Consider the following 25,692-nt stretch of genomic DNA (forward strand, 5'->3'; position numbering starts at 1 on the left):
TGTATGTATACTCCAAGCTGGATACAGAGAAATAGGTCTACATTCACAGTGCACTACAATATAACCATAAAATATCAAGCACAAACAGTTGCAACTTTAAGAAAATAACTAACCAGACTACTTCACAACAAATGTCCTTAATAACTTCAGAAAACCACATGCAAACAATGGTATCACTGAAATGTTTACAAATTTTTAACTTCATATGGGGGTTGGGGGAGAGTGAAGACTTCAAAGTTTACTAGACAACCATTCATACCTTAATGCTCTTACATAATATTTACCTATGACTCTAAAAGCAAGGTGTGGACAGCACATAATACTAATAACTCAAAGATTTATTTCAAAAGTATCTACTAAATTCACACATTTTACTACTTAAAAAAACAAACTGAAACGCAAAGCAGTGGAATTTTGGAGAAAATACACCAGCAGCACAAAAGGGAAAAAACAAGAATCAACTCCTGAGAAAGAATTATGAGATGTAACATTAAACTTCCTAGGACAACATGCAAGAATATCTTTACAACCTTGAGGTAGAAAAGGATTTCTTAAACAAGACACAAAGTATAAAACACAAATCCTGAGAAATTCTACTAAATTAAAAGGTTTAACATTTATTAACAAAGAAACCATAAGAGAATGAAAAACACAAACCACAAAGTGGGAAAAGACATTTGCGATGTGTGATAAGCAAAAAATTAGTATTCTGAACATAAAAGAACTCCTATCAAAGAGAAAAACAAGGACTTTCCCTAAGTTCAGTTCAGTTCAGTCATGTCCGACTCCTTGCGACCCCATGGACCGCAGCACACCAGGCCTCCCCGTCCATCACCAACTCCCGGAGTTTACTCAAACTCATGTCCATGGAGCCGGTGATGCCATCCAACCATCTCATCCTCTGTCATCCCCTTCTCATGCCTTCAATCTTTCCCAGCATCAGGGTCTTTTCAAATAAGTCAGCTCTTCACATCAGGTGGCCAAAGTACTGGAGTTTCAGCTTCAACACCAGTCCTTTCAATGAACACCCAGGACTGATCTCATTTAGGATGGACTGGTTGGATCTCCTTGCAGTCCAGGGGACTCTCAAGAGTCTTCTCCAATACCACAGTTCAAAATAATCAATTCTTTGGTGTTCACCTTTCTTTATAGTCCAACTCTCACATCCATACATGACCACAGGAAAAACCATAGCCTTGACTAGACGGACCTTTGTTGGCAAAATAATGTCTCTGCTTTTCAATATGCTGTCTAGGTCAGTCATAACTTTCTTCCAAGGAGTAAGCGTCTTTTAATTTCATGGCTGCAGTCACCATCTGCAGTGATTCTGGAGCACAGAATAATAAAGCCAGCCACTGTTTCCACTGTTTCCCCATCTATTTGCCATCAAGTGATGGGACTGGATGCCATGATCTTAGATTTCTGAATGTTGAGCTTTAAGCCAACTTTTTCACTCTCCACTTTCAATTTCATCAAGAGGCTCTTTAATATCTTCATTTCCTGCCATAAGGGTGGTGTCATCTACATATCTGAGGTTATTGATATTTCTCCTGGCAATCTTTATTTCCAGATTGTGCTTCATCCAGCCCAGGGTTTCTCATGATGTACTCTGCACAGAAGTTAAATAAGCAGGGTGACAATATACAGCCTTGACGAACTCCTTTCCAGATTTGGAACCAGTCTGTTGTTCCATGTCCAGTTCTAACTGTTGCATCCTGACCTGCATACAGGTTTCTCAAGAGGCAGGTCCGGTGGTCTGGTATTCCCATCTCTTTCAGAATTTTCCACAGTTTATTGTGATCCACACAGTCAAAGGCTTTGGCATAGTCAATACAGCAGAAATAGATGTTTTTCTGGAACTCTCTTGCTTTTTCCATGATCCAGCAGATGTTGGCAATTTGATCTCTGGTTGCTCTGCCTTTTCTAAAACCAGCTTGAACATCTGGACATTTACGGTTCACGTATTGCTGAAGCCTGGCTTGGAGAATTTTGAGCATTACTTTGGTAGCAGGTGAGATGAGTGCAATTGTGTGGTAGTTTGAGCATTCTTTGGCATTGCCTTTCTTTGGGATTGGAATAAAAACTGATCTTTTCCAGTCCTGTGGCCACTGCTGAGTTTTCCAAATTGGCTGGCATATTGCATGCAGCACTTTCACAGCATCATCTTTTAGGATTTAAAAGAGCTCAACTGGAATTCCATCACCTCTACTAGCTTTGTTCATAGTGATGCTTCCTAAGGCCCACTTGACTTTGCAGGATGTCTGGCTCTAGGTGAGTGATCACACCATCGTGATTATCTGGGTCGTGAAGATCTTTTTTGTACAGTTCTTCTGCGTATTCTTGTCACCTCTTCTTAATATCTTCTGCTTCTGTTAGGTCCATACCATTTCTGTCCTTTATTGTGCTCATCTTTGCATGAAATGTTCCCTTGGTACCTGGGATTTTCTTGAAGAGATCTCTAGTCATTCCCATTCTATTGTTTTCCTCTATTTCTCTGCACTGATCACTGAGGAAGGCTTTCTTACCTCTCCTTGCTATTCTTTGAAACTCTGCATTCAAATGGGTATATCTTTCCTTTTCTCCTTTGCTTTTCACTTCTCTTCTTTCCACAGCTATTTGTAAGGCCTCCTCAGATAGCCATTTTGCTTTTTGGCATTTCTTTTTCTTGGGGATGGTCTTGATCCCTGTCTCCTGTCCAATGTCACAAACCTCCGTCCACAGTTCATCAGGCACTCTATCAGATCTAGTCCCTTAAATCTATTTCTCACTTCCACTGTATAATCGTAACAGATTTGATTTAGGTCATATGTGAATGGTCCAGTGGTTTTCCCTACTTTCTTCAATTTCAGTCTGAATTTGGCAATAAGGATTTCATGATCTGAGCCACAGTCAGCTCCCGGTCTTGTTTTTGATGACTGTATAGACCTAGTAGGCAGGAATCTGCCAGCCAACGCAGGGGACAAAGGTTCAATCCCTGGACCGAGGAGATCCACATGGCACAGAGCAGCTAAGCCTGTGCACCTCAACTCCTGAGCCCTTGCTCTAGAGCATGCGACCCACAACTACTCGAGCCCGTGCGCCTGTGCACTGCAACAAGAGAAACCAGCACAAGGAGGAGCCAACGCACCTCAACCAAGAGTAGGCCCTGCTCCCCACAACTAGAGAAAGCCCATGCACAGCAACGAAGACCCAGCACAACCAAAAATTATTTTTAAAAAATAAAGAAAAAAAACCCAACAGTCATTTCTGAGAAAAGGAAACAAAAATGGCCAGCAAATTTTGGAAAATACATCTCCACTCATAAGCAAAAATGCAAAACCCACAAGATATCAATTCATGCCCAACCGGCTGTCTAACTTTATTATTTACCATTATTATGTAAGGTAGACCCTTAAACAACACCGGAGTGCAATGTAAGGGTCTGATTCACAGATTTTCTTCAATAGTAACTACCTCAGTACAACACAACAGATACCCAACCACGGTTTGAGAGAAACAGGGGATATGGAGGGCCAATTATAAATTATAGGATGAATTCTGACTGCACAGAGGGTCAACGTCCCTAACCCCCCAAGATGGTCAAGGGTCAACTATATAGGCAAGAATGTGGAGAATAAACTGGTACTACAATTATACCTAAAAACAACTCAGCACTACCTAAAGCTGAAAATGAACCTCTCCTACAATTCAGCAGTTCCACTCCAAGCGAGATATAAGGTCCAAAACAATTCATTCAAACTGCTAATCTCAACACATTAGTAGGTAACAAAAATCAACTTAGTAGGTCTTGATTAGCAATTGTACTTTTAATGAAACAAACTAGCAACACATAGCGGAGAAGGCGATGGCGCCCCACTCCAGTACTCTTGCCTGGAGAATCCCATGGACAGAGGAACCTCGTGGGCTGCAGTCCATGGGGTCGCGAAGAGTCAGACACGACTTCACTTTCACTTTTCCCTTTCACGCATTGGAGAAGGAAATGGCAGCCCACTCCAGTGTTCTTGCCTGGAGAATCCCAGGGATGGGGGAGCCTGGTGGGCTGCCGTCTATGGGGTCGCACAGAGTCGGACATGACTGAAGCAACTTAGCAGCAGCAGCAGCAACACATAGGGTTTTCCCCCCAAGAAACTTAGTTATATATGTTTATATCTGATAATGTATTGAGTCTCATAATGTGAAAGTTATTTCTTATTTTAAGTAAGAACAAAAAAATTTTTTAAAACACCACCTAGAGACAGTATAGATGCAAGTGCACCAACAGAGCCATACAAGGTATTCATAACAGCATTGTTTATAATAGTAAAAGAAGACTGGAAACTACCCAAATGTCCATCAACAGATAATAAATTAGAAAATATACATACAATGAAATTCCATGTAGAAGTGAAAGTGAATGAATCAAAGTTATATATAACATGGAAGAAAAATATTAGGACAATAAAGTTGAGGGGAAAAAGGAAGTTGCAAATAAACTCATACAGAAGGATCCCATTTATAGTGTTTAGGAAAAAAAAAATACAAAAAAGGATTATACACCACAGTAACTGAAACTATACCCAGAAATGAAAATACCAAATTATACGAGAAGCTTGAGAAATTCACTTCACAGAAATCACGTTCAGCCACCTGAGACATCCAGGTTATGAAAACTATGTAAAATAATTATAGAACACATTTCAAATAAGCATGATTTCCCAATAAAGTAAACAAGTACAGTCCAGAAGCACATAAATTCAACCGGTGTGTGGATTTTTAAAATTTAAGGAAACAAGTGTTCAACAACACAGCATTCAGAACATTGAGGAGCTTTCAATGTAGCTTGTTCAAATTTATTTCAAAGATAAATAGATCTAGACATATGCAATCACTAAATAATTTATGTACATATTTCACTTAGAAAACTTACATTACTGATCAATTAAGATTAACTGCTACTAAGCAGAGAAGTATTTTTGCTGAAATTCGTGTATTAAATTTTATTTTCCATCCCCCTCCCAAGAGTCAACTTGAAACCCTTATTCTTGAAGTCTCACTTTACATGGCATTCCATGTAAATCAACTAGTCATGCTAATGGAGGAGGAGGATAGCACAAATGACAAGGAAAGCAGAAGGCTCAATGAGTCCCAATCGTTTGCAAACACCAGACAACTGATTCACTCATTTTCAATGCATGAAGCAGGCCACCAAGAGCAGGTGCTCTGGGACAACCCAGAGGGTTAAGGTGGGGAGGGAGGTTGAATAGGGAGTTCAGGATGGGGGGAACACATGCTCACCTATGGCTGATTCACGTTGATGTATGGCAAAAAACCATCACAGTATTGAAAAGTATTTAACCTCCAATTAAAATAAGTTAATTTTTTAAAAAATTAAATCTGGCGAGCAGTACCTAAGTACCAAAAACACAGTTCGCAGTGGTGAACAAGACAAAGTTTCTGCCACATAATGCTTATATTCTTACAGGTGAAACAGATATCAAACAAATAAATAAATAAGCATAAATTATCAGTTCAGTTCAGTTGCTCAGTCGTGTCCAACTCTTTGCGACCCCATGAACCGCAGCACGCCAGGCCTCCCTGACCATCACCAACTCCCAGAGCTTACTCAAACTCATGTCCGTCAAGTTGGTGATGCCATCCAACCATCTCATCCTCTATCGTCCCCTTCTCCTCCTGTCTTCAATCTTTCCCAGCCATCAGGGTCTTTTCAAATGAGTCAGTTTTTCGCATCAGGTGGACAAAGTATTGGAGTTTCAGCTTTAGCATCAGTCCTTCCAATGAATATTCAGGAATGATTTCCTTTAGGGTTGATTGGTTGGATGTCCTTGCAGTCCAAGGGACTCTCAAGAGTCTTCTCCGACACCACAGTTCAAAAGCGTCAACTCTTGGGCACTCAGCTTTCATTATAGTCCAACTCTCACATCCATACATGACTACTAGAAAAACCATAGCTTTGACTAGATGGACTTTCGTTGGCAAAGTAATGTCTCTGCTTTTTAATATGCTGTCTAGGTTGGTCACAGCTTTATGATGTTAGGTAATAACTGATAATGCAATGAAGAAAAATGTAAAGCTCAGACAAAGAGGACATGTATTTTGATGATCAGGGTTGGCCTTTCCGAAATAACCACTGAGCAATGCCTACAAGATCACATGGCAGTAACTTATAATGCACATACATAGGAATTAAGACTGAAAAAATTTCTTATAAATTAAAAAGATAATAGTCTACCTACTGCTTTCTATATAAAATATTTTATAGCATTTGGTTTTAAGTAGCTTTTACTATTTTCTCTCCTTGGAAAACTTTAGGTCCTCAAATTTAAGTCACTAGCTTTCAGAGTTAATCCTCTAGCTCCATGGGAAAGAAATCTTTATAACCTTAATGAAATTTTATAATACCTAACAAAAGACAACTGCACATGAACAGTGCTTCTTTTTTTTCCAGAAAACATTCTTATAAAACAGCTCAATGGATGAGAATGGGCTCTAGAGTCAGAATATCTAGTTCAAATTCCAGTTCCTCCTTTTCTTTGCTTTGTGTCTTTGGACAATTACTTAACCTGCCTCCACTGTTTCCATCAAATACCATCTCTCTCATAAGGCTGTGGAGAGGAGTCAATATGATACTATACATAAAGTATTTACAAAGTCTTAAACAGCAAATAAGCACTCTAATGTTAGCTATCACTTATGTAGCAACTACTAAGATAAAATAAGCAAGGCAAATGAGTCTTGGGCAGGTAAATCTACACATACAGGAAGTGGTTTTAAGAAGCAAAGCCAAATTCAAAGCCAAGTTCTTCGGACTCCCTAGCACCCACACTTTATCCACTTACACCACACACTACACAATTAAAGAAATGAAAAATAAGAAACTTGCATGCTGCTGCTGCTGCTACTAAGTCGCTTCAGTCGTGTCCAACTCTGTGTGACACCATAGACGGCAGCTCACCAGGCTCCGCCGTCCCTGGGATACTCCAGGCAAGAACACTGGAGTGGGCTGTCATTCCCTTTTCCAAAGCATGAAAGTGAAAAGTGAAAGTGAAGTCGCTCAGTCATGTCCGACCCTCAGCGACCCCATGGACTGCAGCCTACCAGGCTCCTCCGTCCATGGGATTCTCCAGACAAGAAACTTGCACAGAAGTTTAGTTAATAAGGTCTAAGACCTACAGGTCTCCTAGTTACTACTGACTTTCAGACCAGACTGTTTCCTTGGCAACTTAAGTGACTCATGTATAAGAATAAATAATAATCATCACACATTTTCCAGTGAGAATGTAGCACATCATCAAGGCTCTTGATATACAATGTAATTACTAAAAATCATATAAGTTCTGATAAGTAATTGCAGATGTCACTGAGAATCAAAATAAAGAAATGTGGATAAATGACATTCTCCACTAGTAATGGTAGACAGCTAGGATCCTGTGAGAACTATTCAATATAGAAGCTATCTTAAAGAACCTCCCACTGAATTAAATGACATTTGTCCCCTTGGTTAAAAATACAGGGGCTGGTGTCTACAGAAAGCTAAATGTTCTGGCTAACACCTACTCACTTATATATTTTATTTCTATAAATCAATTAAATGACAGAATAAAGATCAAGCTTTCATTTCTACAAAACTAAGTTAAATCCTTTGGAAGGTCTTAATAAGGATTGGAAAAACCCAGAATGATTTTGAAGTTTGAAAGTTTCATTTTACTTTTTAAAGAAAGAATACTAGAAATCATAGATAATGCTCTTAGGGTATGATGCATAGCAAAAAGATCAGGAGACCTCTACCCAAAGACAAGAGATTGATCCAAATAAAATGAGAGGCAAATAAAAGTACCTGCTTAAAGTTAAAACCAAGTGCACAGATACCTTGAGTTCTCGCTTTAAGCACTTTTTAAAAGACCTAACCAATGATCCTAATCACATGGGACAGGTAAGGTCTCCACCACAACTCCAACATCCCTTCCTCCATCAAGGTGTTCCCAAAGGTTCCCAGCCATTTTTCTTGTGCTCTCTGTCTGCTCATAGGAAAGGAGCAAACTGAAAACCACATGTGTCCAAAACTGAGATATGCATCACAGTAAAAAAAAAAAAGAAAAACCCTGCAGGAGATAAAGATTTTAATTCACTTGTAATAAACAAAATTTTAAAAAATCTTTATTGAGATTATGTTATGTGCCAAGCACTGCCCTAAACCACTGGTGTTGTTCATTGCTAAGTTGTGTCTGACTCTTTTGCAACCCCATAGACTGTAGCTTGCCAGGCTCCTCTGTCCATGGGATTTCCCAGGCAAGAACAGGAAAGTGGGTTGCGATTTCCTTCTCCAGGGGATCCTCACGAACCAGGGATTGAACCCATTTCTCCTGCATTGGCAGGCGGATTCTTTACCACTGAGCAATTCTTGGGATCCATCAATAAACAAAACAGACAAAAAGCCCTGTCATAGAGGTTACAGTATAGTATGTCTGGGAGCAGAGACAAGAGACAATAAGCAAAATCAACAAGCAAATTTTAGAGCTTGTTGGAAGGTGACAATCGCTATGGAAAACAGAACAGGGATCACAAGCAGGGAAGTGCAGCTTTAAGCAGGAAAGCAGACTTCTGAAAAACAATTAAAGAGCAGGTATGAAGGAGACAAGTGAATGGCTCATAGAGATACCTCACAGAAAAAGTGATTCAAGGAGGGGAAACAACCAGCATAAAGTCCCTAAGACAGTGGGACTGGAGCCAAATAAGCAGGAGGCAGAGCAGTCGCTATCCGGGGAGAGGCAAGGGGAGATGGGAAGAGTAGGATGATTCTGTAAGACCTTGTAGGTCATAAGGACTTCAGATTTTACGATGCATATGGGAAGTCACTGCAGGATTTTTGAAGAGAGAGTTATGATCTTGTTGCTCTGCTGAAAAAGACTGCAGAGAGCCAGGACAGAAGCAGAGAAACCCATCAGGAACTTAACTGCAGAAATCTAGACAAGAGAGAAGACTGGTTTAGACTAGCCTAGTGAGCAATGGAGGTGGTAAGAAGTGACTTGATTCTGGATATATTTTCAAAATAAGACTGAGCCAAGAATACCAAGTATGAATAAGTCAGGGATGATTCCATTTTCTTTTCACTTGAATGTTGGACAGAGCTGTCATCTAGTACGACAGATTACACTGCACCTTAGGCAGGTTTAAGAGGAACATGGAATTTTAGTTTGAGTTTACTAATTCACATCCAAAAGGAAATTCAGAACAGGTTTTACAGAACAGAGGAGGTAAGTCTGGGCTGGAGATATAAAAATGGAAGCCATCAGCATATAGGTATTTAAAGCCATGACGTTGGATGAGATCATCAGAGGAATATAGAAAGTAAAGTGAACCAAGAGCACTTCAAGAGTGAGGACGAATCATAAAGACTAAATAAGGAGAGTAATTAGTAAGAAGAGAAACCCTAAAAGCAATACCCTGGAAGAAGGGGAGTATAAACAATTCATTTTGTGTAAGTCCCATGTAGTATACAAATCACTTTGCTGAAACTTGACGTGAGGTTAAAGTTCTTAACTGTAGTAAAGTGATAGGTAAAATACTAAAATCATAACTTTTTTAAAAAGAAGTGAACTCATCTTACACATTTCCTAGAAATAATAGATTTCCTAATAGAGTCATTACTTAAATTATTCTTAGTACTAAAAGTATGGGCTTTCCAGGTGGCTCAGTGGTGAAGAATCTGCCTGCCAAGCAGGAGACGCAGGTTCGATCTCTGGGTCAGGAAGATCCCCTGGAGAAGGAAAAGGCAACCCACTCCACTATTCTTGCCTGGAGAATCCCATGGACAGAGGAACCTGGCAGGCTACAGTCCATGAGGTTGCAAAAGAGTCAGACAAGATTTGATACAACTTATTGACTAAATAACAAAAACTAAAAGTATACTATTTTACCTATTTCATCTTTTTAAGATAAAACCAATTAAAACCCTATACCACTTTAAAAATTAATTTTATGAGCCTAAATGGCTTATGCTACAATGTATTTCAAAGACTGAGGGTAGGGGAGTGGACTTTAAAACACCAATTCAATAGCCTGGCATGCAAACGGTTATAAACTGCCATTACTTTTCTCTTTCAAGAGCTCAGATACAGAAGGTTAAGTTAAATCAAACTCCTTAGTCATGATACTAATAATTTTCCCCCTTTCTGCTTAATTTTGTTTATAGGGAAAAAAAGCTTCTATTCTTATCTAAACCAATGTTTTACCTGTGCTTTGTACATAAACTACATTTCTAAGATCAGAACACACAAAGTCATGTTCACAAATACTGAAAGAGGAAACAATGAAACTCAACTTTATTTATTCATGTTGTTCAGTCGCTAAGTCGCCTCCCACTCTTTGCAACCACATGGACTGCAGCACACCAGGCTTCCCTGTCCTTCACTAACCTCAGGTCCTTCATAAATGTCATATTGATTGCCATTTAATATCTAATTATTAGAATGTTCTCCCTACTAAAAGCAGATTAACGTCTATAAACTCTAAGAAGGCTTGGAGTGAGACAATCAAGAAAACATCTGCATCAAGCAGAAGAGACTATGATATTAAAGGATACAGAAAAAACTAAAGTGGAAACAAAATGGTAAATTAATGGCTCTTCATAATGTTGACCCTGATCCCATAAGAGTTATACAATACTCAATATTCTTTATAATTTTAAAGAGCTTAATATTTTTAAGAAAAAATTTCATCAGGCTTTGTTATAAGTTTCAGTATGAATCTCAGAAAGGTAAACAGAATGCCTCACTCTTTAAGTGCATCTGATAGACAGTTACACTGCTAAAGGCTGCAAAATTAAAAGAGACATTTCTAATTCAATGTTGGAGGCAGGGGGAAAGGATGAATTAATGAATTTTCCTTAGAATCTACAAACAATAAACCCAGTTATTTCTTGTTATATCCTTAAAGAAGAGCAGGTGGGGGGTCGGAGACGGGGGTGGGGGGGGCCACTTCTCAGATAACACATTAAATATGAAAGTATTTATAGCAAGGCATGTCTACTCAAAACAGATCAACTCAAGAGTACTCTGGTGTTATTCTTGGGACAATCATACCAGTCTCAGCAGCAACTAGTTCAGCCAAGCTGGAAACAGTGATACCATTCGCCTGCTAGGTGAAGTAGTGAAAAGAACAACCTAATTAACCAAGAATTCAAACTTTAAGAGAAGTCCTACACAATTTAGGGTGTTTAGTTCATTCACCTCAAGATGTTTATCTTTAGCAGAAAACGGTTGTCTAAATTTCTCAAGGGTTTCCACAAAGCATCTTAAAAAACCCCATAACTCTGAACAGTTAACTTCCAACTGCAGCTTTTTAAGCAGTGCTTATTAAGATACCTGCTAAGGAATCCTCTCCTGGAATAGGCCCAACCATGAACTTAAGATTCGTCCTTCCTCCCAAAAAGAACAGCTAGTATTAAACAACCCGTTCCTGAATTTAATCAGGGTGCAGCTTAGCTGAGGTTAGGATGCGGCTCCCCGCGCCTGGGGCTGTCTGTCTCCGGTACCCACATGCTCCTTCACCACCGACGCGCGGGGCAGCACTGCCCACGTCTGATTACCGTACGACTTCTCTAGACTGCAGGTTAGGTTTTCTGCCGAGGTCCCCGAAGCCAAAAATCTCCTTGTTGGATAACCGAAGAGAGGAGGGAGAATCCGTAAGGAAGACACACCCCTCAGGGAGAGGAAGAATAACTTCCCCCTTCTCCCGGGCGGTCCCCAGATTTTTCCAAACTCTCCCCTCACGCTGCTTTCCTATCCTCAACCGCCCCACTCCGGGGCCCGGGGACAAGCACTGGTCGGCGGGAGGGGGCCTGAGCACGGACGAGCGCTGCTTCCCCAAGCACCCCGAGAGCGGCGAGGGCTGAAATTCCAGCATGGCGTAAGCGTGGCCCAGGGCCGCCGCCGGGGACACGCTCCCTCCGTCCACCGGCCGAGGAGGCGGTAATCCGCCTTCCCTCCCGGGGGCCCTCACGCCTGGCTAAAAATAGGCTCCTCGGTCACCCCAGGGCCCTCTCCCGCCGACCTCGCCCTCGAGAGACGTCCTCCGAGGAGGCGCCGCGGCGGAACCGAGGTCGGGCCGGGGCGGCCCGGTGAGGCCGAGAGGCCCCTCGGAGCCCGCCCGCCCCGGCAGCCGGGCCCACGCTGGAGCCCGGCGGCGGAGACGACCCGGCGCCCGAGGCCTACGGCGGGGCGGCGGCGGGTGGTGTCGGGACCCCGCGGCCGCGCCCCCCGCCCGGCGCGGCCCTCCCGTCGGCCCGGCACCCCGCGGCCGGCGCAGCCCTCCCCCCTCCGCGGTCCCCGCGGTCGGAGCCCGGGCCCGGCGCGGCCTGCTCTCCCTTACCCTGTGCGGCCGGGAAAGGAGACCGGGAACACGCGGCGGCGCCGGCTCTACAGCCCCGGCCGCCCGCTCCGAATCGCCGCCGCCGCAGTTGCTCAGGTGCCGTCGCGCCGCCCGGCAGGAAACGGGCGGCTTCGGGGCGGGGCGGCCCCGGCACGTCCCGGCGTCTGGGCCCCGGCGGTGCCCGGAGACCGGCCCCTTAAAGGGACAGGCGTCGCCGCCTCGGCCCCCGCGCGCTCTCCTGCGCACTCGGTAAGTCCCAGCGTCCGGCGGGCTCGGGATTCCAGGGCTTTTCTCCAGAGATAACGTCCCGCAGCCAGGTGGAGGGTGGGCGCTCGAGGCACAAGGGAATTCTCTTCTTGCAGGAACCCCCACCCCCCGCGTCCTTCCTCCAAAGCTGGTTTCGTCTTGCATGGCCCTCCTACCGAAGCACCACCTGGCCCCCCAGACTGGAATTTTTTTTTTTTTAACCTTAAGCAAATGGTACTCGATTTCACCCAGCCCGTCCCAGATTCCTCCTCGGAAATCACTGGAAAACGAAATCTTCCATCCCTCTGTCTCCAGAGTTTCTCTCTGAATTCGTCGGACAACCCTGGCGTCAAAGAGAAAGATTTTAAACCGACCTAAATAAATTGTGTGCAAATACTGTGAAGCTGTTGTGTCTGCCAACCGGTGGCCATTCCTTAAGCCTGGGTAAATAACTGGAAGCTGTAACGGAAAGGAGAGGCTGGCCAGAATTACTGCCTATTAGTTTGCTCTTTGCTAAAAGAATGACAGCGATCTTTCTGGTCCACTGGCGAATGAGATGTGTTTATTATTTACTGCTTATCAATTTCTCGCAGAATGCCAGACATTGTACAGAACATACACAAAACACTACAAACTCTCCTCAAATGTTATCAGCGCTCAAAATAATTCAAAAGCTTTTAGAGGGTGGATAGGGATACAAAAAATTAAGACTCATCACTAACACCTCCCCCTCCATACTGACAAAGGGGAACGAGCAATTTTTAAGTAATGAACATCAGAACAGTTCTTTACCAACAGGGTTTCCTTTGTATTGACTGGCTAAAAAGGTACTGTACCTCTATTTTTTTGTCAGAGGTTTCTAAAGACCCTCCAAAGTACAAACGAAAACTGAACAGTATGTGGTAGCCTGAGCTGTTGAGAATTCTGCCAGTCCTTCAGCCACTGTGTTCTCCAATGATGCATTCTGTCTTATTTTAACTCCGGAAGCGCCTCCTCTTTTTTCTTTCTCAGTAGGGTTACTCAGCACCTCGGCGGTTCCAACGTCCTCAAAGCAGTCTGTCTCTAAGCCGCGGGCTGTCTCCTGAGCCTGTGATAAAGGATCCAGCTTCACTGAAGAGAGAAGCCATTAGTCTCTTACTACAAAGGTGGGAAAAATCATTTCTGTAAAAGGAGTTTAAGGACTCTTGATTACCCTACCAATAACTGTCTAATTTCCTCTGGTTGGTACTAAAGCAGGTTTTAGGTTAGAATTTTTAAATTCTATAATTTTTATGATTTCTGTTAAAGCCCAGTGTCATTTTAGAGACAGTAATTTTTAGGTACACTTGTACATAAGACCAGAAACGAGCTTAGAGGCATGTTTACAGCAAATATGCCACTTCTTATATTCAGGGATCACTTATTTTTGTGTTCTGTAGTTTGAAACAAAGAAGTGTAAATGTATCAGCTATTCCAACTTCTCTGAGTTTTTGAACTTTGGCTTTTTAAAAGGAAGTGACTGTGTGCTTCATTCCTTATTATAAAGTTCATATTTATCCACATCAAATCAAAAAGATTTATTAGAAATGTTATGCATGGTAAACCCTACTAGGAATTAAGACCTACCCTCTAAGTTTTGAAATATAATATAATTAACTATAATTAAACAGATATAATTAACCTTGGTTGCTGCTTACTACCCTCAGTGTTACCGAAACAGCAACTAACTTGCTAAAAAGGATTAACACTCCCAGTAGCTGAGCTATCTCTAGCTGTGACAACTTAGAAAATAAATTTTATTGAAAATGATAAAGTGTAACACTGTTAACTAAAGAGTATTCCCCCCACCTCTTTAACAAAGTACAATTTTTTGGAGAGTACCTTCCAATTTTTAACATGTAATAATTCTTTTTTCTAATTTTGGCAAAGCTTTAAAGACTCACAGTACATATCTCTAGCAGACAGAGAGAAAGCAGGCTATTCCTGTTTTGTCTAGGGAAGACTTCCCAGAAGTGGTGAATTATATAGAGATTTGAGTAGTACATGAGTAACAGATTACATCTCCAACTTCACCAGTGAAGGGATGGCAGAGATGAAACTATAACAGAAGCATTTCACAGAATTAAAAGTAAAAACCAGATTCCAGGTCCACCTTTTCCACCCAAATAGTGGAGTGGGGCTGTTCATACAGACAGCTACAACTGCAGATCTAGAAATAACCAGGTATCCTAACAAAGTATCTGGCACTTAACTGCTTATCAGAGATCTGCATTGTTCATGTTCACGTAAAATCTCTTCAAGCATATGGCATTCAAATTCTTTCATAACAGACTAAAGGTGACCGTGAATCATTCGCCACTCTTTGCATAGAAAGGTGGGATCAGTGTCCCTCCTTTTGATTCTGAGGGGCCTCTGTGACTATCCTGACCAACAGGGTATGCCAGAAGTAACACTGTGTCAATTTCTGGGCCCAGATTGTAAGAGACAGGCAATTTCACTTGCTGTCTCTTAGAACCATTGATCTTAAAGCCCTAAGCTGCCATGTGAGAAGTCCAGCTACCTCTTTGGAGAGACCATGTGGCAAGGCCTTGAGACTACAGGGGGAGGAAGAGAGGACCAGCTGGGCACAGCCTTCCAACTGCCTCCACCAAGGTGCCAAACATACAAAAGTAGGCTTCTAGAAACCCCAGACCATCCATGCTACAAGCTAAATACCACAAAGTGATCCCAGTCAGTAGTTCATGGAGCAGAAAAACTACCCAGCCAAGCCCTGCTTGAATTTCTGACTGTATTTAATTTTTTATGACTTTTGGATAGTTTGTTATACAGTAATAGATAAGCAACACATCTTACTTCCACTCCTAAATAGCTGCAAGAAATCTTAGAGTCTTATTTCAGCAGAAGGGAGTTTCCACTGTGCCTGTACAATCCTGAGACATAACTGGGGCCTTTGCAGGGAAACTTGGGCAGGATTGATTAGGGAGGTAAAGCTACCTGTGTAGCATGCGTGTATGCTCAGCCACTCAGTGGTGTCCAGACTCTTTGCCACCCTGTGGACTATAGCTCACCAGGCTCCTCTGCCCATGGGATTCTCTAGCCAAGAATACTGGAGTGGGTTGCCATTTTCTTCTCCAGTGGATCTTCCTGATCCAGGGATTGAACGCGTGTCTCCTTCATCTCCTGCATTGGCAAGCAGATTCTTTACTGCTGAGCCGCTAGCTCAGTTGATTAGTATTAGTTGTTCAGTGAGCCCTAAATTTTAAAATGTGGTCAACATGAAGGCAACTTAGTCACACAAAGGGGAAAAAGAGTTGCTCTCTTTCACCACTGTTGTTTGTACAAGCTTCACCCCAAGCAGCTAAGTTGCAGGGAGGAACCTCAGCCTGAGGAGTCAGGCAAGAGAACATGGATATTTCAGCATAACCGTCACCACTGCTGCCCAAATAATTCTTAAGAGCATGACCTGGTGAGAGCAGATCAGTAGCAACAAATCAAACCAAGTCAGCAATATTTGCAACATGCACAGCATCATGTTAGGTGTTTGAATATAAATCATGCATTCAAAAATATGTGTCCCACAGAAAAGTGCCTTTTTTTTAAACCACACTTCTATTTGCTTGCTCATATTCAGCTCCTCTTGATAACTCTAAGATCCTAGTCAGTCCGTGCCCAGTGTTTTCTCCTCCCTATACTATGACAACCCTGTAATTAACCTTTCCCAGGCTTTGTTCCATTTATTTCGGGCCACATCTCCAGTTTACCAATTTCCTTTGATCCAGGTCAACAATTTTTAAAAGCTACCTTTTGTTACTTCCATACATTGTTTTGGAAATGTTGTATTTGTGAGAGTGAATAAACAGACTACAAGCTCCATTATGAATCGTTAGTCTGTGAAGGCTGTAGAATAATTCCTCTGAATGCCAACTCTCATGACACAGACTTCTGGATGTGAGCCCTCTGGGCCTCCTTGGGGACCTTAGTCCATCAGCAGTGCCCTTTCCTTCTGAATCTTCAACCTTTCCCTCTCATCAGTCATGAGTGTATTCAGGAATCTCTCCACTTAAATGAGGGGGAAAACAGTTCTTTCAAACTCCAGATCACCCTATCTACCCATTTCCTTCAAAACCAGGTTTTTGATTGATTGGTAGATTGGTAAGCAACTCACTTGACTGTATTCTCACTACCCATTCACTCACTGCTTATACTCCAGGAACCTACTTCTGCTTCTGCCCCAACTGGATCCTGACACACCTCTCATTGAAGTCACCGAGGATCTCCCTGCTACTAACTCTTCTCTGTCACACATCACAGCTGATTACTTCCTGTAAGGCTTTTCTTTCCTTAATCTCGGTAACCTCACCACATGGCTCTTCTGGCCCCTCTTTTCCTTCTTTCCAGCCTGAAGCTCCTCGAGTTTTGTGTTTTTCTTCTCTGTCTGGATTAGGGTTAGAGTTAGGGCTAGATTACTTAATCATCTGCTTCTAAAAATTTGGCTTCTGATCTCTGCAGCGACACAGCATAGTTCTATTTGGGCTGAATGCAGTTAATTCTATCAGTTTGCCTGAGATTTTCCCACATTTGTTATTCAAAGTCTCATATCCCAGGAAACCCCCCAGTTCCAGGAATTCTGGGACTACTCTCCCAAAATATATCCTTGATGACACCCGGGCTTATTCTGTATCCCAGAGGGAACCATCTGACAATGGCTTGCCCATTCATTCACTAGCTTCTCTTCACAAACATCCTGTTTACATGTCTTTGGGGACAGTGCTTTCTTGGCAAGTTGAAGGGAAAACTCTGACTGTCATGCTAATGTGTGCTCTTTACTCATATTGTCCCATATTTTCTAGGACATGAATGTGGTACTCTGATCTTTATCTTTTTTTGTGAATTCTCATTAATCTAATTTTTCCAGCAGTATGAAAAATTTATGTTAGATCTGCAAGGAATGATAGAAATCATCTAATCCAACCCAAATATTTCATATTCATTTGCAATGCTCCGTTATTTAAGCCTTTTTACTTTTGTTTTAGTTTATGATATGTCATGTTCACCAAGCATTCATTTCCTTAACTGACCAAAAATTATACTCACCCATTTAATCCAATAATTTATTTTTTGCTTGTATGATTGTGAGCTCTGACTTTTCTAGAAAAAGCTCAGTGTTCTTTCGTATCTCATCAGAAGTCACTCTCAATGGGGGTTTGTTGGTGGGGTACCCTAATCTTCTAAGTATTGAGCATCACTGTCATTTTCTATTGTGTCTGGGTAATGACATCAGTGATTGTTAAAAGATCTGTTCACAGATGGACTGAGCTTACAGCACCAATCACAGAGTAGAACTCAAGATTAAGATTTATTTCATTTCAGGTCAGAAACAACTGAGATAAAACAATCCCTCCCACAAAACCTCTATTGGTACTACCCTCAGCCATATAATGGGGTAAATAGATTGCTAGTCTTGTATTATGCTCTTATGAATCAGTTCTTCTGATTTTTCAAGGACAACAATAAAGAAGAGCAGAATTTTCAAAAAACAATGAACTGTGAATTTAAATACTAATCAAGAAATATTCATCATGCTTAGAAACTCAGAGTCTACCTCCTGTGAAATTACCAGGAGAGAAAGGAGATGTCTACTGTCAGCTAAAGGCCAATGAAAGAGATTTTTGGTTTACCACTTTTTTCCTTCTTTGACTTTAAATTTTATTTTTCTATAACTGTATTTCTTCTACTGAGTGCATCAGGACTGTTATGAGAGATCTGAATTCCCATTGGTTCAGGAGATTGAAAAGAAACTAAATTACAAGAGCATAAAGGTCAACAGTAACAAACTGCTTTCAGCTTCTAGCCTAGCAATAGAGGATATAATGTCAAGATTAGTGAACAGCTCAGATCCAAGCACAGATACGCCACTGGAAAGTTCAATGAATACTTTTGGCAAAAGTTATTTAGTATTGAGAAAAGGGAAATAGCATATCTCTGAAAAAGAAAAAAATGTTTTGATTGAAAGAAGTACAAATCAACAACTGAGGTATTACACAAAGCATCAGGTTTGAATGATTCCTAAACTTCCTTCCAGTTTCTTTTCATAAATTTTGTAGTCAATCTTATCCCATCAGTTGTAGGAATCTATTGTTGATGGCGAACAATTTTCAAATGACTTCAGAGCAGAAAGTAAATCTAGGCTAGAACTACAAGATTCTTTAGCAAAAAGTCAGAGAGGTTTAAGGTGGAGCAGATTAGATCCTTACAAACAGACAGAAGTTCTAAGGATTTTTAAGAGCCTACCTTGCAGATGTTCTCTGTTTAAACAGTGGGGCTCCTAAAAATCTAAAGCCATTATCCCACCACAACTTCAAAGAGAGTCCAAGGTAGATAATAGCTTATTTGAAAGAGATTTATGGGCCTGGCTTTTTTTTTCCTTAATATTTGTTTATTTATTCATATGGCTGCACCCAGTCTTATTTGCGGCAGGCACATGGGATCTTTAGTTGCAGCATGTGGGATCTAGTTCCCCCACCAGGGACCCAACCCAGGCCCCCGGCGTTGGCAGCGTGGAGTCTTAGCCGCTGAACCACCAGGGAAGTCCCCTGACTTTTGTATCATGAAAAATAGATTATAAATGGACACTTGGGAAGTCCACAGAGTTTTTAAAGTAATTATATCAACATGAGCTAAAAAAGAAAGAGACCTACAGTACCTGCCATGCCTTTACTAGCATTTCCCAAAGTGTAGTCCACATATTATGTATGATCCACATCAGACCACGTGTTCTGAATTTTGGGGGAGGATGGGTGGAGGGAGGCCTATTCAGGACTTAATATTTTTCATAGGCAATACTTTTGAATGTTAATGTTTGCTATAACCCTACTTACTCATTCCTAATTATATTACTCCTGTGGCACTGCCTTCCAGTCCCTCATGTGGGAATACTACCACCTTCCATTCCTCACATATTGTCTATAGTTTAAATTTTACACGTTCTGGAAATTTTGCTATTTCAGCAATATGGATGGACTTGGAGGGCATCATGCTAAGTGAAATAAGTCAGACAGGAAAAGACACATACTATATGATATCACTTATATCTGAAATCTAAAAACTACAACAAACTAGCGAATGAAGCAAAAAAGAATCAGACTTACAAACTAGTTACCAGTGGGGAGAGGGGAGGGGAAAGAGGCAGAATAGGGGAAGGAGAAAAAAAAGGGTTGTTACGAACCATAGAAATCACTTGTGTGACACTTTTGAAGCTTGTAAAGCACTGTAGAATTTAAAGAATCGTTCATTCAATAAAGAATATATTAAATAAACATTTTTATACATTTTTTTCAGTAAATTAGTAATGGGTCAATCGGTCAAGGAAAGTGTGATGCCTCCCTCATCATATACACACAAAAAAACTTATTTCAAACAGATTGTACCCCTAAATATGAAAAGTAAAATAATGTTTTTAGAAGAAAACATAGGAGAATATCTTCATAATCTTGAGATAGACATTTGTTACATAAGAGAAAAAAGCATTAACATAAAATATTAAAAATCTCACTTCTTTAAAATGAAGAACTTCTTTGCATCAAAAACATCATTACGAGAGTGACATGCAAGGTAGAGCTGGGAGAAGATATTTGAAATACATATAGCCAACAAAATACTTATTTCCAGAATATGTAAAGAGCTCCTACAACTCTAAAAGGAAAAGGCAGACATCCTGTTTTTTAACAGACAAAATACTTGAATAGGCACTTTACAAATGAGGTTATCCAAATGACCAATAATCATACAGATATATGTCCACTGTAACTAATTATCAGAAAATTGAAAATTAAAGCTACATTGATTGGCAAATAAGAATTAAAGATGTTCGGTGTTATTAAGTCACTAAGGAATTGCAAACTTAAAACATAATTAGATCCCTCAGCACACTTACTTGATAAAGATCCTGATGCTGGGAAAGACTGAAGACGAGGGAAAGGGAGCAACAGAAGATGAGATGGTTAGATAGCATCACCGCCTCCATGGTGAGTTTGAGCAAACTCTGATAGATGGTGAAGGACAGAGGAGCCTGGCATGCAACAGTTCATGGGGTCGCAAAGGGTCGGACGTGACTTAGCAACCGAACAACAGTAACAACAGCACACCTAGCAAGATTTTGCCAAGTGCTGACAAGGACGCCGAGCAACCGAAACTCTCATACATTGCTGGTGAAAACGCACAATGACACACTACTTTAGAGGAGAGTTTCTTATAAAATTAGATATTCACTTACCTTATGCATTAGTTCGCTGCTGCTGCTGCTGCTAAGTCACTTCAGTCATGTCCAACTCTGTGTGACCCCATAGACGGCAGCCCACCAGGCTCCTCCGTCCCTGGGATTCTCTAGGCAAGAACACTGGAGTGGGTTGCCATTTCCTTCTCCAAAGCAGGAAAGTGAAAAGTGAAAGTGAAGTCGCTCAGTCGTGTCCGACCCTCAGCGAGCCCATGGACTGCAGCCTTCCAGGCTCCTCCGTCCATGGGATTTTCCAGCCAAGAGTTCTGGAGTGGGGTGCCATTGCCTTCTCCGATTAGTTTGCTAGGTTTTCCATAATAAAATATCACAGACTGATCAGCTTAAACAACAGACATTAATTTTCTCACAATCTGGAGGCTAGAAGTCCAAGATCAAAATTGTCACCAGGTTTGCTTTTCCTAAGGACTCTTTCCTCAGCTTGCAGATAGGCACCTTCTTACTATGATCTCACATTGTCTTTTCTGCACTTGTGCTCTGACCTCTTCTAGGTCAGACCTAGTCAATTGAATTTGGGCCCATTCTAATGACTCCATTTTAACTTAACTACATCCTCTTGGACTTTAATAATAAACATTATCTAATTTAAAGAAATTAAAATGGAAAGGAATAATGATTACCACTACACTTCTGAAACCCCTAAAGACCAGCAATCCTAAATGTTGGCAAGGATGTGGAGCAACTGAAAGATCTGCCTTCACTCGGTGGTGAGAGTATCAGTCAGTTCATTTCAGTCGCTCCGTCATGTCTGACTCTTTGCAACCCCATGGACTGCATGCAGCACGCCAGGCTTCCCTGTCCATCACCAACTGCCAGAGCTGGAGTTAGTAGGAGTATAAATTGGTACAAACAGTTTGGGAAATTTATAGTACTTAAAGCTAAATATGTTTATACTCTACAACCAGAAATTCCACTCTAATAAATATACCCAACAGGAGTGAGTGCATATATGCACCAAAAGACATGTATGAGAAGCTTCACGGAAAAGCTAGAAGCAACTTCTATGTGCATCAACAGTAAAATGGACTAAAAAATAACGTGTCCCCTGGTGGTTTAGTGGTTAGGATTCGGTGCTTTCACTGCCGTGGCCAGGGTTCAATTCCTAGTCAGAGAACTGAGATTTTGTAAGCCACATGGGTCAAAATTAAAAAATTAAAGTAAAAAATAAACTTTTTAAACTACCAAAAATTAAACAAACCAATAAAATAATCTTTATTATGGTGTATCCACATAATAAAATACTATAAAACAATAAAAAAAACCAAACTACTGTTATATGCAACCATGTAAATCAATCTCATAGACATGACATTGATTAAAAGAAGCTGGACACACTATACCATTCATTTACATGACGTTTAAGAACAGGTGAAACTAACTTATAGTGAGACTGATTAGAATAGTGATTATCTTGTGGAGTGGGGCGGTGAGGACTAAAAGGGGACATTAAGAAACCTCCCAATAAGCTAAGAATATTCTGTACGTTTTTTTCCCAGCGTTGTGAGGTAGAACATTCTGTCTTGATCCAAGTGATAGTTACACTGGTATATACATACGTAAACTTTCATTGAGCTGTGTTGCTAGATTAGTGTTTTGCTGTACCTAAAGTACACTTCAATTTGGAAGAGAAATAATAAAAACAAAATTGTATCCATATTTTTATGGGGGGAAGTACATGGGACTACAGATGATGAAACAAGACTGACCTCATGTTGATAATTGTTGAAGCTCAGAGATCCATATATTGAGGCTCATTTTATCTCTCCATTTTTTTTCCTCTGAAGAGAAAGCTTTTATCCATTACAGACCCATTTCAAAGCCACTTATAGGAAGCCATAAGATTTTCTTTCTTCCTTCAAGCTTCTAGAGAGCATTTTGCTCGATTAGTAGAAACTCTCATTACCAGCCTCCTCTTAACTTGTTCTCCAGACTCAGGGGCTGTCTCCATTCTCTCTGTACTATTCACTGCTTTGCAACACCTGTGCCTATAGGCCACACACTAGAACACCCAAGAACATCTATGCTGGTGAATGAGGATGCTTACCAAGGGTCAGTTATGTTTTCTCAAGTCAAATTTCTGTTACTGCATTTACATGATTTAATCAAATACTGAGTGCAAAAAGAACTGTTTATTAAAACTGTGTCTATTACTTCGGAAAGAGTGGTAAATACAATTTTAATGTCAAAATAGGTGTGTGTGTGTAACTGTGAATTTTATTAAAAACCACTAAATTGTACAGTTTATAGGGGTGATTTTATAGTGTGTGAATTATTTTAATAAAGCTGTTATAACAAATTAGGAGTGTGTGAGATGAATACAAAAGATTACAAGGACCTTGAAAAAAATCTAAAAGACCTTTGCAATTACATTGCTAATGTCTTTAATTTCTTATTTATCTTTTAAGAAAAAAGTATAAGGGAAATCACATGCAACTCTTTTCAGTGTGATTTATGCAAGAAAAGCAATGTGGAACTTCAATCACTAAACTTATACTCAGAGAAATGTTAACCCTACATCAAACTATTGGAGAATAAATGGTCATTGATATGGTTTTGGGCTAAAATAAAATGTTTAAAAATTAATGTATTTCTTGTTCCTTTCTTGTTGATTCCATGTGTGTTGTATATAATTAATATATATATTTTATTGCAATATAATTCACAAATCATACGATTCACCCATTTAAAGTATTCAAGCCAATAATTTTAAGTATATTCAGTTGTAAAACCATCACCACAGTCAATTTTAGAATATTTTCAATATCCCAAAAAGAAATCCCATAGACATTAGTAATGAATATCCATTTCCACCGAAGCCCTTTGGCTCTTGAAAACTACTAACCTACTTTCTGTCTTCATTGATTTGCCTATTCTGTACATTTTGTGTAAATAGAATCATACAAAATGTGAATTGTGACTGGCTTCTTTCAGTAATTTTTTACGCTGAGTAAAAAATTACTCAGTGTAATTTTTTAAAGATTCATCCATGTTATACCATTAATTAGTACTTCATCCCTTTTTTGACTGAATAATATTGCATTTTGTGAATATATCATTTAATTTATCCATTTATCAACGGATGAACATTTGAGTTGTTTCTGGCTAAATAACACTGCTACGAACATTTGTGTGCAAATTTTGTGTACAAATTGTGTTTTCAGGTCTCTTTGGTATATAGCTAGAAGCAGCGTTGCTAGCCTCTTATGGTAATTATGTTTAATCTTTCCAGGAACTATCAAACTGTTTTCTGCAAGAGCTGCACTAACTCCTACCAATTATAGATGAGGGTTCCAGTTTCTCCATATCCTCACCAACATTTAAAATCGTATGTCTTTTTTTATTATAACTATCTTAGTGAATATGAAGTGGTATCTCATTGTATTTCTGATTTGCCTTTCCTGCTAATTAATGATGTTGAGCATCTTTCCATGTACCTGTTGGCCATTTGTACATCTTCTTTGGAGAAATGTCTGTTTGAGTCCTTTGTGCATTTTTAATACACATTGTTTGGTTTATTTGCTATTGAGTTGTATGATTAGAAGAATTAATATTATTAAATTGTTTCTACTACCCAAAGAAGTCTACAGAGTCAATGCTGTCCTCATCAAAATCTCAATGGCAATTTTTTACAGAAATAGAAAAAAATCCTAAAATTCATATGGAACCACAAAGATTCCAAATAGTCAAAGCAATCTTGGAAAAGAACAAAGATGAAAATATATTTAAACTATATATTTTCAAAATATATTTTAAAACTACAGTAATTAAAAGTGTGGTACTGGTATAAAGACAGATATGTAGACCAAAGGAAGAGAATAGAAAGCCCAGAAAAAAATCCATGCATATATGGTGAATTGATCTTTGACAAGAGTACCAAGAATATACAATGAGGAAAAGATACTCTTCAATAAATGGTGCTAGAAAAACAGGGTATCCATATGCAAAAAAATGAAATTGGACCCCTACTTTACAGCATACACCAAAAATCAGTTCCAAATGGATTAAAGACTTATATGGCATTTCCCTGGTAATCCAGGTTAAGAATCCGCCCGCCAATGCAGGGGACATGGGTTTGATCCCTAGTCTGGGACAATTCCATAAGTTAGGGGCAGCTAAGACCACGTGCCACAACTATGGAAGCCCGCATGCCCTGAAGCCCATCCTCAGCAACAAGAGAGGCTCCCACAATGAGAAGCCCAAGCTGCGACTAGAGCATAGCCCCCACTCACCCCAACTGGAGAAAGCCCATGCTCAGCAAAGAAGACCAGCACAGCCATAATTAAATAAGTATTTTTTTTTAAGTTACAGAACCATGAAGTCTTTCCCCCATGCAAATCAAGCAAGTGCATCCAGAATAATATGGAGCCCACAGAGCATGGACCCAACAGTCCACTGATCGCTCAGGATCAGGTTCCTGCTGAGTCAAATTTCCTGGCACCCAGGTGCCCAAAGCTCTGACTTGGGCTGAATGTAAGTTCAATAACCACAATAGGAAAGAAGAAAAATAACATAGGGAGCCCATGACTTTGAGGTGTGAAATAAAAAGGAACCAATAATACTCTGCCCTCATTCACAGACACCTCAGTGTGCTCCAAAATGACCATTCCAAATATTAAATAGGAATCTTTGTTTGGAGATTGGCTCTGATGTGCCCATTAAATCTCAGTCTGAAGCCTTTTCTGCCTACTCCTCCCACAGAAGTCTCATAATGCATGGCTCTGGGGCCCACAGCTCTGTTTCATGGTGCTTTATCACATTGAAGGATGATGCTGAGCAACAACAATACTACCCAAGACTGTGAGTGTGGTTGG

General features: G+C 40.4%; 2 protein-coding genes across 17 annotated transcripts in view; one reads left to right on the forward strand and one right to left on the reverse strand.

Annotated features, from left to right (window-relative positions):
- KTN1 (kinectin 1) overlaps positions 1–12,504 on the reverse strand; it is a 111,923-nt gene extending 99,419 nt beyond the window's left edge. For 10 of the 16 annotated variants that reach the window (XM_086320564.1, XM_086320558.1, XM_086320559.1 and 7 more), the window contains exon 1: positions 12,367–12,504. The gene's annotated coding sequence lies outside the window, so the exon portion shown is untranslated. Of the gene's footprint in view, positions 1–11,534; positions 11,647–12,366 lie in introns of all 16 variants that reach the window. The other 6 variants (XM_086320560.1, XM_086320554.1, XM_086320549.1 and 3 more) reach the window with 2 other exon arrangements.
- On the forward strand, positions 11,492–24,457 carry LOC147364308 (uncharacterized). Its single transcript, XM_086319036.1, has 5 exons — positions 11,492–11,680; positions 11,746–11,904; positions 12,014–12,615; positions 12,729–13,757; positions 24,111–24,457. Exons 1-4 carry the CDS (start codon positions 11,492–11,494, stop codon positions 12,988–12,990), a joined length of 1,212 nt encoding a protein of 403 aa, XP_086175162.1. The 3' UTR covers positions 12,991–13,757; positions 24,111–24,457.
- The last annotated feature ends 1,235 nt before the right edge of the window (positions 24,458–25,692 follow it).

The sequence above is a fragment of the Bos grunniens genome, chromosome 10 (genome assembly GCF_055505025.1).
Source record: "Bos grunniens cultivar Pamir isolate PY7600 chromosome 10, Bosgru_T2T1.0, whole genome shotgun sequence".
Classification (NCBI taxonomy): domain Eukaryota; kingdom Metazoa; phylum Chordata; class Mammalia; order Artiodactyla; family Bovidae; genus Bos; species Bos grunniens.